The sequence below is a fragment of the Rattus norvegicus genome, chromosome 11, assembly GCF_036323735.1.
Source record: "Rattus norvegicus strain BN/NHsdMcwi chromosome 11, GRCr8, whole genome shotgun sequence".
Taxonomy (NCBI): Eukaryota; Metazoa; Chordata; class Mammalia; order Rodentia; family Muridae; genus Rattus; species Rattus norvegicus.
The window spans coordinates 69857873-69871441 of record NC_086029.1 but is presented as its reverse complement, the minus strand read 5'-3'; the positions used below and the strand labels follow the sequence as shown (position 1 = coordinate 69871441).

General features: G+C 44.5%; 1 protein-coding gene across 4 annotated transcripts in view; it reads right to left on the bottom strand.

The window, feature by feature from the left end:
• Window positions 1-3684, bottom strand: part of Sidt1 (SID1 transmembrane family, member 1) — a 97620-nt gene extending 93936 nt beyond the window's left edge. For 3 of the 4 annotated variants that reach the window (XM_017597923.3, XM_006248328.5, XM_039088181.2), the window contains exon 1: window positions 1763-3684. In XM_017597923.3, the coding sequence (XP_017453412.1) occupies window positions 1763-1984 (222 nt within the window). In that variant the 5' untranslated portion in view covers window positions 1985-3684. 4 annotated transcript variants of the gene reach the window in all.
• Window positions 3685-13569: the final 9885 nt, after the last annotated feature.

The window sequence follows — 13569 nt, the reverse complement described above, 5'->3', positions numbered from 1 at the left end:
AAACTCAACTGTAGACAGAACTACCTGTGTCCAGTAGAGGAATTTTCATAGTTCTACACTCAAACCAAACCAAACAAACAAAACTAAAACAAACAAAATCGAAACAAGCAAACCAGCAGTTAGCCTTACAGAAGACAGTACATGCCTGTAATCTCAGCACTGAGGAAGATGATGATACGTTTGAGGCCAGCTTGGTCTAAAATAGAGACACTCTGTCTCGGCAAGCAAGCTTGGGGAGGGGCCAGCAGTTAAGAGCACAAACAGGCTCTTCTAGAGAACATGCATTCAGTTCCCACCACACACAGCAGCTCACAAGGGCCTGTAACTGCAGTTTCTGGGGGTCTGGCGCCCTCTTCTGGCCTCTTTGGGCACCACAGGAGCATGTGGTATGCATACACACATACAGATAAAATAAAAACAAAATAAACCTTAAAGGAAAGAAGAGAGAGAGAAAAAAATAAAGCGACTCATTTGTCTCTCAGCAGAACTTTAAGAAACACCAATGCCTGTGATGATTTTCTTTGCACATGCTATTTGATTTTTAGACGAAGCAGGCCATGTACTCTAGAGACTCTGGGGGTTTCAAGATCTCATCTAGTTCCTGGAAACCGCAGGGTCAGGAATCTTATCTTTTGTGCAATATATCGGCAGCTCGTGGGCCTCCCACACTGGGCAGTCAGAAATCTCTTGTGTGGGATATGAAAATAAAAACTGCCCCCTCTCCTCTGTTCTTGATGGAATGGCTTTACACCCAGCAACTCCACTGCCTCAGGGCACTGCCTTAGGTTACAGGAGGTCTGGCAGTGCGAGGACTATGCTGCCATGATGACAATACCATCGGATTGGATGCGAGCTATGAGATGGGGCACTTTCTCAGTCCGCACAGCAGAAAGGCACTAAAGACTAATGACATGCTTAAGGAAGGAAGTTTCTGAACTGTGACCCTGAATGACAGTCAGGGATGGAAAAGTATAGGGGAATTCTAATCATCTGGTTCTGAAATGCCCCAAAGTGTAGGGCATAGCGAAGGCTGCATAAACACATCTACACCGGTAGTAAAGACAGAAGCAGGTACACTGGAGAGCCACCACTCTTAAAGGTATTTTATTTTAAGGAAAACGTGAATTATATTTACTGTCTTACATTATATAACCAGATAAGTCAGCGGCATGAAATCATTCTCCTTCCTGCTTGTCTCACCACAACTCTTGTGTACAGAACTTTCACACACATTTCCACCCTTATTTATACTCAGAGTCTGGGCGGATCACCTGAGCATCGCGGTGACAACGTCTTGGATTCAGCTTTTTTTAAAACAAGCACCCAGTGTGGTGACAGTAGCAGAGACCAACTCGTTCTCACGTGCATTTCTGAGCACCTCTGCTTCCTGGAGGTGTCATTAAACAGAAGGGTCCACAGGAGATTAGGAACAGGTTTATCCTCCCCCGCCCTCCTCCTTCCTCCCATGAACATAGCCATCCAGACTTCCCGGAGAAAGGCCCAGCCTGAGCCAGGATCCGCAGAGGATGCGGGTCCCCGCGCCTCTGCAAAGCCCAGGAATGGCAGCGACCAGGCCGGGGTGGGCACGAGGTGAAGCGGAGCGGTGCCCAAAGCTGCTGCCAAGGCTGGGGCAAGGCAGCGATTGCCTCAAGCGGGAGAGGCAGGGAGAGGGTTTCCTAGTCCCCCGAAGTCTCCCGAGGTACCTGGGAGGGGGCTCGGCGATCTCGGAAGTTGGGGTCAGCCGAGGGAGCGAGCTTCTTACCTGGCCAGGATGGCTGGTGTGGTTGAAGGAGTAGATGTTCTCGGTGCTGAGACTCACCACGCCGCTGTAGACGCGATCGAAATCCGCTCCTCTGGCGGGGTCGCGCGGATTGCGGGGCAGCTCTGCCGACCGCTTGAGGGGCTCTGCCCGGTGGCCAGGGACCGCCGCCCGTAGGAGCCAGGGCAGCGCGCAGAGCAGCGCCAGCCGCGGGCAGTCGAGCATGATGGGCGCCGCGCTCCGGGAGGCCCCCGAAACACAAGCAGCCCGAGGAAGGGGCGAGCACCGAGATGGTCCTTCCGAAGCTGCCTGTGGCGCTGGGTGCTGGCTTCAGCAGCAGGGTGGTGTGTGGCCAGCCCCGCCGCCCAACGCCCTCAGCGCGCTGGAGAGGAGCAGATCAATACTGATGTGCCACCTGGGGTCTCCAAAGAAGGTCACGCGTGTGGAGTAGGGGCAACGGGAGGCGTGGGGGCCAGGGAAGGATGCTTTCCCCTTCCACTTTTAAGTCTCCCCTTTCTCATCGCTGAAAACCTTCCAGTCACTCAGAAAAAAAATGTCACTGATCTCTTTCCTCTCAACCTCAAACCACCAACGACAAACCAACCCCTCAGAGAAGTAGCTGCTAGTCTAGAAGAATCGGTGTGACCAGCCATCAAGGAGGAAATCAGGTGCACGGCAAACGAAAGTGCGCTCTAGCTGCAGGCAAGCGAATAGAAAGCAAAAGAGAGTGCCCCTCTCGAGAGGATGCACCAATTCGATTTTACAGTCGCTTCCAGCAGGACTCTCGCAGGTGTGAAATGTCACTGGCTACCCGCCCTGCTCGCACAGAAGCCCTTCTCAGACACCTGGCCTATTTCCTTATTGCTCTCGCTCTCCAAGGAGAGACTCACGTCATCGTGCCCCTGCCATATGTACACGTATGTAAATATGTACAGTTACAAAATATAGATACGGTCAAGAGAAGAGAACAGTCCCCAGCTCGGTTTGAAGACTGCTTCCGGAAGTTTGAGAGACCAGATTTAGACAGATTTCATTGTTTTCCATTCCAGCCTTTTGTGCCGTTTAACTCGGCAATATTTTCTTTGAGATTCTAGAAGAAATTTTCAGGATTCTAAATAGCACTTTTTTTTTTTTTGGCTCAATTTAATTTGATATTTTATTGAGGCAGAGTCTTCCTACATAATCCAGACTGATCTTGAGCTTGGAATCTTTCTCCCTCAATCTTCCAAGTGTAGCACTGAGAATATTTATGCAATTTCCCCCAACACTTAATGAAATTTAATAAACTTGAAATTTCCGAAGGCCCTTGAGGCTTGCCGCAGTGACCAGTTGGAACAGGCTTTGAGACGGAAAATCCGTCGCAAACTTTATGAGACCTGGGGATCAGCTCCTTTGCAGGGCCGTGTGTTCTTTTGCGGTCTAGCATCTCTTTATTAGAACGATAATTCATACTCTCAGCTGGAATTTGCCCCCCCCCCCACTCGCTTGCACTAGTTTTGCCCTCTAGAGCCACAGGAATGAAGCTAATTCTTCCACACGGTGGCTTTGTAGGTATGTAAAGGGAGCTATGACCTTTCAGAGGATCCTTCAAGGTTTTGCCCGTCTGGAATTTGACATTGATCCACTGAGAACGGTTATGCGATTAGATGGTATTGAAAAATGTATATTTTTTTGGTGTATCAGAGTAGGGTAGAACACAGATATGGTCTCCACAAGCCCTTCGCCTGAGCTGCCATTACAGATCTTCGCATTCTTCGACATTTCTTCACTCCAACATATCCCTTTGGACAAACAAGATAAAAATCATCCTTCGGTCTGGAGTTTGGGGGTTTGTTCCACAGAGAACAACTATATGATTAGCTGCAACTGAAAAAATCCTTTCACCATTGTACGACATTAGTGCTGAATAAAAAAGATTTATTTGAAATCAACATAGGTGGCCTGTATACCAGAAAATGGAGTTATACAAGACATATGACTGGGGGCGGAGGGTAGCCACCAGTGAGTCCCAGATGCCAGGAAAGCAAGAGTCCCCCAGGACCCAACAGGGATGATTAGCTGAAATGCCCAACAAAGGGGAGGGAGAATCTATAGAGGTCATATCTAGAGGTTAGATAATAGGCCATAACTAGAGGTCCCCTGTTGGGGGATGGGGCCACCCACTCATCTCCAAATCTTTAACCCAGAATTGCTCCTGTCTAAAGGAAATGCAGGGACAAAGTGTGGAGCAGAGACTGAAGGAAAGGTCAAACCATGACCTTGGCAGCAAGTGGTGCAGACACTAGGTTTTGGTACAGTATGTCAGTTGGCCTTTGTCCTGATTTCAACATAGGTCCATCAGAAGAGGTCAGGTATGCTGCCCAACATGAGCTAGATGGCTACGAGCCAGCCCTCGGTGTTTCTGTGAGGAGGACCCAAGCAGAGCCTGCCTGAAGCCTTCCCTTATTTTCTTTTTCTTTCTTTCTTTTTTTTTTTATTAACTTGAGTGTTTTTTATTTACATTTCGAGTGTTATTCCCTTTCCCGGTTTCCGGGCAAACATTCCCCTAACCCCTCCCCCTCCCCTTCTTTATGGGTGTTCCCCTCCTCATCCTCCCCCCATTGCTGCCCTCCCCCCAACAATCACCTTCACTGGGGGTTCAGTCTTAGCAGGACCAAGGGCTTCCCCTTCCACTGGTGATCTTACTAGAATATTCATTGCTACCTATGAGGTCAGAGTCCAGGGTCAGTCCATATATAGTCTTTAGGTAGTGGCTTAGTCCCTGGAAGCTCTGGTTGCTTGGCATTGTTGTTCATACGGGGTCTCGAGCTCCTTCAAGCTCTTCGAGTTCTTTCTCTGATTCCTTCAACGGGGGTCCCGGTCTCAGTTCAGTGGTTTGCTGCTGGCATCCGCCTCTGTATTTGCTATATTCTGGCTGTGTCTCTCAGGAGCGATCTACATCCGGCTCCTATCGGCCTGCACTTCTTTGCTTCATCCATCTTGTCTAATTGGATGGCTGTATTTGTATGGGCCACATGTGGGGCAGGCTCTGAATGGGTGTTCCTTCTGTGTCTGTTTTAATCTTTGCCTCTCTATTCCTTGCCAAGGGTATTCTTGTTCCCCTTTTAAAGAAGGAGTGAAGCATTCACATTTTGATCATTCCGTCTTGAGTTTCATTTGTTCTAGGCATCTAGGGTAATTCAAGCATTTGGGCTAATAGCCACTTATCAATGAGTGCATACCATGTATGTCTTTCTGTGATTGGGTTAGCTCACTCAGGATGATATTTTCCAACTCCAACCATTTGCCTACGAATTTCATACAGTCATTTTTTTTGATAGCTGAGTAATATTCCATTGTGTCGATGTACCACATTTTCTGTATCCATTCCTCTGTTGAAGGGCATCTGGGTCCTTTCCAGCTTCTGGCTATTATAAATAAGGCTGCTATGAACATAGTGGAGCATGTGTCTTTTTTATATGTTGGGGCATCTTGTGGGTATATGCCCAAGAGAGATATAGCTGGATCCTCAGGCAGTTCAATGTCCAATTTTCTGAGGAACCTCCAGACTGATTTCCAGAATGGTTGTACCAGTCTGCAATCCCACCAACAATGGAGGAGTGTTCCTCTTTCTCCACATCTTCGCCAGCATTTGCTGTCACCTGAGTTTTTGATCTTAGCCATTCTCACTGGTGTGAGGTGAAATCTCAGGGTTGTTTTGATTTGCATTTCCCTTATGACTAAAGATGTTGAACATTTCTTTAGGTGTTTCTCAGCCATTCGGCATTCCTCAGCTGTGTATTCTTTGTTTAGCTCTGAACCCCATTTTTTAATAGGGTTATTTGTCTCCCTGCGGTCTAACTTCTTGAGTTCTTTGTATATTTTGGATATAAGGCCTCTATCTGTTGTAGGATTGGTAAAGATCTTTTCCCAATCTGTTGGTTGCCATTTTGTCCTAACCACAGTGTCCTTTGCCTTACAGAAGCTTTGCAGTTTTATGAGATCCCATTTGTCGATTCTTGATGTTAGAGCATAAGCCATTGGTATTTTGTTCAGGAATTTTTTTCCAGTGCCCATGTGTTCCAGATGCTTCCCTAGTTTTTCTTCTATTAGTTTGAGGGTATCTGGTTTGATGTGGAGGTCCTTTATCCACTTGGACTTAAGCTTTGTACAGGGTGATAAGGATGGATCGATCTGCATTCTTCTGCACGTTGACCTCCAGTTGAACCAGCACCATTTGCTGAAAATGCTATCTTTTTTCCATTGGATGGTTTTGGCTCCTTTGTCAAAAATCAAGTGCCCATAGGTGTGTGGGTTCATTTCTGGGTCTTCAATTCTGTTCCATTGGTCTATCTGTCTGTCTCTGTACCAATACCATGCAGTTTTTATCACTATTGCTCTGTAATACTGCTTGAGTTCAGGGATAGTGATTCCCCCTGAAGTCCTTTTATTGTTGAGGATAGTTTTAGCTATCATGGGTTTTTTGTTATTCCAGATGAATTTGCAAATTGTTCTGTCTAACTCTTTGAAGAATTGGATTGGTATTTTGATAGGGATTGCATTGAATCTGTAGATTGCTTTTGGTAAAATGGCCATTTTTACTATATTAATACTGCCAATCCATGAGCATGGGAGATCTTTCCATCTTCTGAGGTCTTCAATTTCTTTCTTCAGAGTCTTGAAGTTCTTATTGTACAGATCTCTTACTTGCTTGGTTAAAGTCACACCGAGGTACTTTATATTATTTGGGTCTATTATGAAGGGTGTCATTTCCCTAATTTCTTTCTCGGCTTGTTTCTCTTTTGTGTAGAGGAAGGCTACTGATTTATTTGAGTTAATTTTATACCCAGCCACTTTGCTGAAGTTGTTTATCAGTTTTAGTAGTTCTCTGGTGGAACTTTTGGGATCACTTAAATATACTGTCATATCATCTGCAAATAGTGATATTTTGACTTCTTCTTTTCCAATCTGTATCCCCTTGACCTCCTTTTGTTGTCTGATTGCTCTGGCTAGAACTTCAAGAACTATATTGAATAAGTAGGGAGAGAGTGGGCAGCCTTGTCTAGTCCCTGATTTTAGTGGGATTGCTTCAAGTTTCTCTCCATTTAGTTTAATGTTAGCAACTGGTTTGCTGTATATGGCTTTTACTATGTTTAGGTATGGGCCTTGAATTCCTATTCTTTCCAGGACTTTTATCATGAAGGGGTGTTGAATTTTGTCAAATGCTTTCTCAGCATCTAATGAAATGATCATGTGGTTTTGTTCTTTCAGTTTGTTTATATAATGGATCATGTTGATGGTTTTCTGTATATTAAACCATCCCTGCATGCCTGGGATGAAGCCTACTTGATCATGGTGGATGATTGTTTTGATGTGCTCTTGGATTCGGTTTGCCAGAATTTTATTGAGTATTTTTGCGTCGATATTCATAAGGGAAATTGGTCTGAAGTTCTCTTTCTTTGTTGTGTCTTTGTGTGGTTTAGGTATAAGAGTAATTGTGGCTTCGTAGAAGGTACTCGGTAGTGATCCATCTGTTTCAATTTTGTGAAATAATTTGGATTATATTGGTATGAGGTCTTCTATGAAGGTCTGATAGAATTCTGCACTAAACCTGTCTGGACCTGGGCTCTTTTTGGTTGGGAGACCTTTAATGACTGCTTCTATTTCATTAGGAGTTATGGGGTTGTTTAACTGGTTTATCTGTTCCTGATTTAACTTCGGTACCTGGTATCTGTCTAGGAAATTGTCCATTTCCTGCAGATTTTCAAGTTTTGTTGAATATAGGTTTTTATAGTAAGATCTGATGATTTTTTGAATTTCCTCTGAATCTGTTGTTATGTCTCCCTTTTCATTTCTGATTTTGTTAATTTGGACATACTCTCTGTGTCCTCTCGTTAGGCTGGCTAAGGGTTTATCTATCTTGTTGATTTTCTCAAAGAACCAACTTTTGGTTCTGTTGATTCTTTCTATGGTCCTTTTTGTTTCTACTTGGTTGATTTCAGCTCTGAGTTTGATTATTTCCTGCCTTCTTCTCCTCCTGGGTGTATTTGCTTCTTTTTGTTCTAGAGCTTTTAGGTGTGTTGTCAAGCAGGTGACATATGCTCTTTCCTGTTTCTTTCTGCAGGCACTCAGCGCTATGAGTTTTCCTCTTAGCACAGCTTTCATTGTGTCCCATAAGTTTGGGTATGTTGTACCTTCATTTTCATTAAATTCTAAAAAGTCTTTAATTTCTTTCTTTATTTCTTCCTTGACCAGGTTATCATTGAGTAGAGCATTGTTCAATTTCCACGTATATGTGGGCATTCTTCCCTTATTGTTATTGAAGACCAGCTTTAGGCCGTGGTGGTCCGATAGCACGCATGGGATTATTTCTATCTTTCTGTACCTGTTGAGGCCCGTTTTTTGACCAATTATATGGTCAATTTTGGAGAAAGTACCATGAGGAGCTGAGAAGAAAGTATATCCTTTTGCTTTAGGATAGAATGTTCTATAAATATCTGTTAAGTCCATTAGGCTCATGACTTCTCTTAGTCTGTCTACGTCTCTGTTTAATTTCTGTTTCCATGATCTGTCCATTGATGAGAGTGGGGTGTTGCAATATCCTACTATTATTGTGTGAGGTGCAAGGTGTGTTTTGAGCTTTAGTAAGGTTTCTTTTACGTATGTAGTTGCCCTTGTATTTGGGGCATAGATATTTAGGATTGAGAGTTTATCTTGGTGGATTTTTCCTTTGATGAATATGAAGTGTCCTTCCTTATCTTTTTTGATGACTTTTAGTTGAAAATTGATTTTATTTGATATTAGAATGGCTACTCCAGCTTGCTTCTTCCGACCATTTGCTTGGAAAGTTGTTTTCCAGCCTTTCACTCTGAGGTAGTGTCTGTCTTTGTCTCTGAGGTGTGTTTCCTGTAGGCAGCAGAATGCAGGGTCCTCGTTGCGTATCCAGTTTGTTAATCTATGTCTTTTTATTGGGGAGTTGAGGCCATTGATGTTGAGAGATATTAAGGAATAGTGATTTTTGCTTCCTGTTATATTCATATTTGGATATGAGGTTATGTTTGTGTGCTTTTCTTCTCTTTGTTTTGTTGCCAAGAAGATTAGTTTCTTGTTTCTTCTAGGGTATAGCTTGCCTCCTTATGTTGGCCTTTACCATTTATTATCCTTTGTAGTGCTGGATTTGTAGAAAGATATTGTGTAAATTTGGTTTTGTCATGGAATATCTTGGTTTCTCCATCTATGTTAATTGAGAGTTTTGCAGGATACAGTAACCTGGGCTGGCACTTGTGTTCTCTTAGGGTCTGTATGACATCTGTCCAGGATCTTCTGGCTTTCATAATTTCTGGCGAAAAGTCTGGTGTGATTCTGATAGGTCTGCCTTTATATGTTACTTGACCTTTTTCCCTTACTGCTTTTAATATTCTTTCTTTATTTTGTGCGTTTGGTGTTTTGACTATTATGTGATGGGAGGAGTTTCTTTTCTGGTCCAATCTATTTGGAGTTCTGTAGGCTTCTTGTATGCTTATGGGTATCTCTTTCTTTAGGTTAGGGAAGTTTTCTTCTATGATTTTGTTGAAGATATTTACTGGTCCTTTGAGCTGGGAGTCTTCACTCTCTTCTATACCTATTATCCTTAGGTTTGATCTTCTCATTGAGTCCTGGGTTTCCTGTATGTTTTGGACCAGTAGCTTTTTCCGCTTTACGTTATCTTTGACCGTTGAGTCAATGATTTCTATGGAATCTTCTCTCCTGAGATTCTCTCTTCCATCTCTTGTATTCTGTTGGTGAAGCTCGTATCTACAGCTCCTTGTCTCTTCTTTTGGTTTTCTATATCCAGGGTTGTTTCCATGTGTTCTTTCTTGATTGCTTCTATTTCCATTTTTATTTCCTTCAACTGTTTGATTGTGTTTTCCTGGAATTCTTTCAGGGATTTTTGTGACTCCTCTCTATGGGCTTCTACTTGTTTATTTATGTTTTCCTGGAATTCTTTTAGGGATTTTTGCGATTCCTCTCTGTAGGCTTCTACTTGTTCTCTAAGGGAGTTCTTCACGTCTTTCTTGAAGTCCTCCAGCATCATGATCAAATATGATTTTGAAACTAGATCTTGCTTTTCTGGTGTGTTTGGATATTCCATGTTTGTTTTGATGGGAGAATTGGGCTCCGATGGTGCCATGTAGTCTTGGTTTCTGTTGCTTGGTTTCCTGCGCTTGCCTCTCGCCATCAGATTATCTCTAGTGTTACTTTGTTCTGCTATTTCTGACAGTGGCTAGACTGTCCTATAAGCCTGTGTTTCAGGATTGCTGTAGACCTGTTTTCCTGTTTTCTTTCAGCCAGTTATGGGGACAGAGTGTTCTGCTTTCGGGCGTGTAATTTTTCCTATCTACAGGTCTTCAGCTGTTCCTGTGGGCCTGTGTCTTGAGTTCACCAGGCAGGTCGCTTGCAGCAGAAAATTTGGTCTTACCTGTGGTCCCGAGGCTCAAGTTTGCTCGTGGGGTGTTGCTTATGAGCTGTCTGCGGAGGCAGCCACCAGGAAGATCTGCGCTGCCCTCTCCGGGAGCTTCCGTGCAGCAGGGTTCCAGATGGCGTTTGGTGTTTTCCTCTGGAATCAGTAATGTGGGCAGAGTGCAGTCTCTTCTGGTTTCCCAGGCGTGTCTGCCTCTCTGAAGGTTTAGCTCTTCCTCCCACGGGATTTGGGTGCAGAGAACTGTTTATCCGGTCTGTTTCCTTCAGGTTCCGGCGGTGTCTCAGGCAGGGGTCCTGCCGCTCCTGGGCCCTCCCCCACGGGAGCCCAGAGGCCTTATACAGTTTCCTCTTGGGCCAGGGATGTGGGCAGGGGTGGGCAGTGTTGTTAGTCTCTTCCGCTCTGCAGCCTCAGGAATGCCCACCTGTCCAGGCGGTGAGGTCTCTCTCCCAAGGGGTTTGGGAGCAGAGAGCTGCTGCGGGCCGGGATCCGCTGGTTTGGGACTCCTGCTAAGTCCCCTTATTTTCATTGTAAAACTTTCTGGTTCCCCTGCCTGCCTTTACACCTCTGCCCCCATTCTTAGTAGATGAGTCGCCAGTCATATCACGCTCCGGATAACTCCTGTTTTCATTTGTGAAAACAAAATGTGTTCATTTGCATGTTTTCCTGAAGATCCCACAGAAATATGGTTACTGTGCATCACTGTGGGCTCTAGTTATCTGCCAGATGTGTTCCCACCAAAGCCCCTGTGACTGCTCACAACTCTCCGTGTTTGCACCGATGTGTGCTAGGTCAACGTTACTACTGAACCCTGATGTATCTGTCTTTTTGTTGTTTAGCTCTCGTGGTACCCAGGTTTTATTTCTGGTTTCCATTGTTTAGTGTCTTCTGTTAGATTCATACCATTTTTATCCTTTTTTTTTTTTTTTTTTGCACTTTGCTGCATTTCTGTTCTGAGGTTGCCTCCATGTTGTCATGGAGGGGAGCACAGATGTGGGCTCCACAAGCCCTTCCCTTCGGCTGCTTCACAGATCCGTGTGGTCCCTACTCCACCATATTAATTTGGACAAACAAGATAAAATCATCCTTCCATCTGGAATTCGACGTTGATTCACAGAGAACACCCTCCCTGGTGTTCTACCTGTCTGGGAGCACAGATTTCTGGTCTTCACTGGGAAGAAGCTAAGTACCCAGTCAGGCCTCAAGATGCAAAGCAAGTAGGCTGGAGACTGCTGCTCTTCCAGAGGTCCTGAGTTCAAATCCCAGCAACTACATGGTGGCTCACAACCATCTGTAATGAGATCTGATGCCCTCTTCTGGTGGGTCTCAAGACAGCAACAGTGTGCTCCTATATAATAAATAAGTAAATATTTAAAAAAAAAGATGCAAAGCAAGCATGCATCATTTTTTCAAAAAGTTTTTTTTAGACTTATTCTATGTGTGCAAGTGTTTTGACTATATGTATGTGCATCATATCTGTGCATGATTTCCATAGAGGTCATAAGAAGGTATCAGATCCCCTGGGATTCGAGTTACAGATATTTGTGAGTCACCAAGTAGTAGCTGGCAATGGAACCCGGGCATCTCTGCAAGAGCAACAAGTGATCTTAACAGCAGAGCCGTATCTCCAGCCCAAACTTTGCTTTTGATTCTCTTCTTCTAGTTCTTATAAAATCACCCCAGTCTAATTTTCTTCCTTCATATACGCACATTCTATTCAATCCTAACCCTTATAATGACCTTGTTAAATGTCATAATTTTATTAAAGATGATTAGGGCCTTCAATGATCACCCTAGGAACATTATACTTAGACAAAATATTTAGAAAATAGTAGGATATAATCTCTTAGACCCGGAGGTGAGCATTTTTTGTTTGTAGACATGCAGGGATCATGCTTGAATCCAGCGGCTGCTCATGCCACAAGGCTTCACAGCAGCTCCCTCTCTTTCACAGGGTAAGCACCCACACTTACTTACCAGGCCAATGTCCCCTGAGACAGCCTTGAGGAATGAAATCAGGCTGGTTGGAGGGGCTATAGTGTTGTAGTAAATAGAAAAGCAGCAGAGCTGATTTCCGCGTACCCTGGTGGCGGCGCTCTCTCGCTTGTTCTGGCTCCAGCAGCCATTGGAGCTAGCGCTAATTCATCTCAGTGGCTCCATGCTGCTCCCATCTACTTTCTGACCCACTGTCTGAGAGCCATTCCAATAGGGCACCCTGTCAGGCCGCCCCACCCTCACTCACAGCTCCCTTGGCTGTTTCCACCACAACAGGCATACATATCCCAATTCTATGGTGGGCCAGTGCATCCTGCCACCATACATTCTCTTGAACTCAATAAAGTCGCCACATGAAAAAAACACATCACACAATATCCTCTGAAACAACTGATAAGATTGCCCATCCAGACAACACAAAATCCTGTACACATCCATCCCTTAAGAATAGCCATAACAACCTGTAATATGTGCAGAGAGGAAACTTAACATCTGCCACCACATTCTCTCCCTCCTTCCCTCTTGCCCCAGCCTCCTCTCCCTCTCTAAAACTTTTCTCCCGCCCATTCTTCCTTCTCGTCCAATGACAGGCCTTGTTCTATCCTGCACCTTCCTTCACCTGCATAATGACATCAAGCTGCACCAGAGCACAACTGAGGATGTGGCAATTTTATTCAGAGTGATTAGAATCTTTATACCTTCGTAAGAAACAGAACATAGCGGCCACTGTGCGAATCGATACTGTTGTGGTTGCCAGGATACAGTGAAGTTTGCAAGCCACACAGGCTTCAAAGGATTAATGTCTAAGACCAGTTGTCCTATCAAACTTTCATGCTTCCTTAACTACTAAGGGAACGTACAGAGTGACTAAACCAGCCCAGTCAGTCAACTGGGTCTCAAGGGAGGGAGTGAGGATTGAAAAGAAAAAGACATTTAGACAACATTATAACATGACTCCAGCCAGTGCTGAGGCTGAAGCAGGTCTATTTTTCCCCAGTCTGCTTTTAAGTACACACAAAGAATAAGGTCAGTTCTAGGTCAAGGAACAAACAAGGCAACAACAAAGTCCTGAGATCACTGTTTCTAGGGGCTCATCAAGATGATCAAGAACTAGAGCCTACTTCCTTGTCCTATCCCAATGTCATCCTGCCAAATTCCTAGAAGGTGGCCGCAAAAACTCTCCTCAACAGAGAAACACAAAGCATCCTGACCACTTCACTACCCGAGGGGGTGGGTCTATCACTCAGAAACTAGAAGGTATATTGTGTCCCAGGAGTCACAGAGTCTAACCGGAAAAACCAATGATGAATGCCCGCTGGACTGTCTTGACCAGCCAGCTTCCAAATCATGACACAGAGACTTAAAGCTTCGACACTAC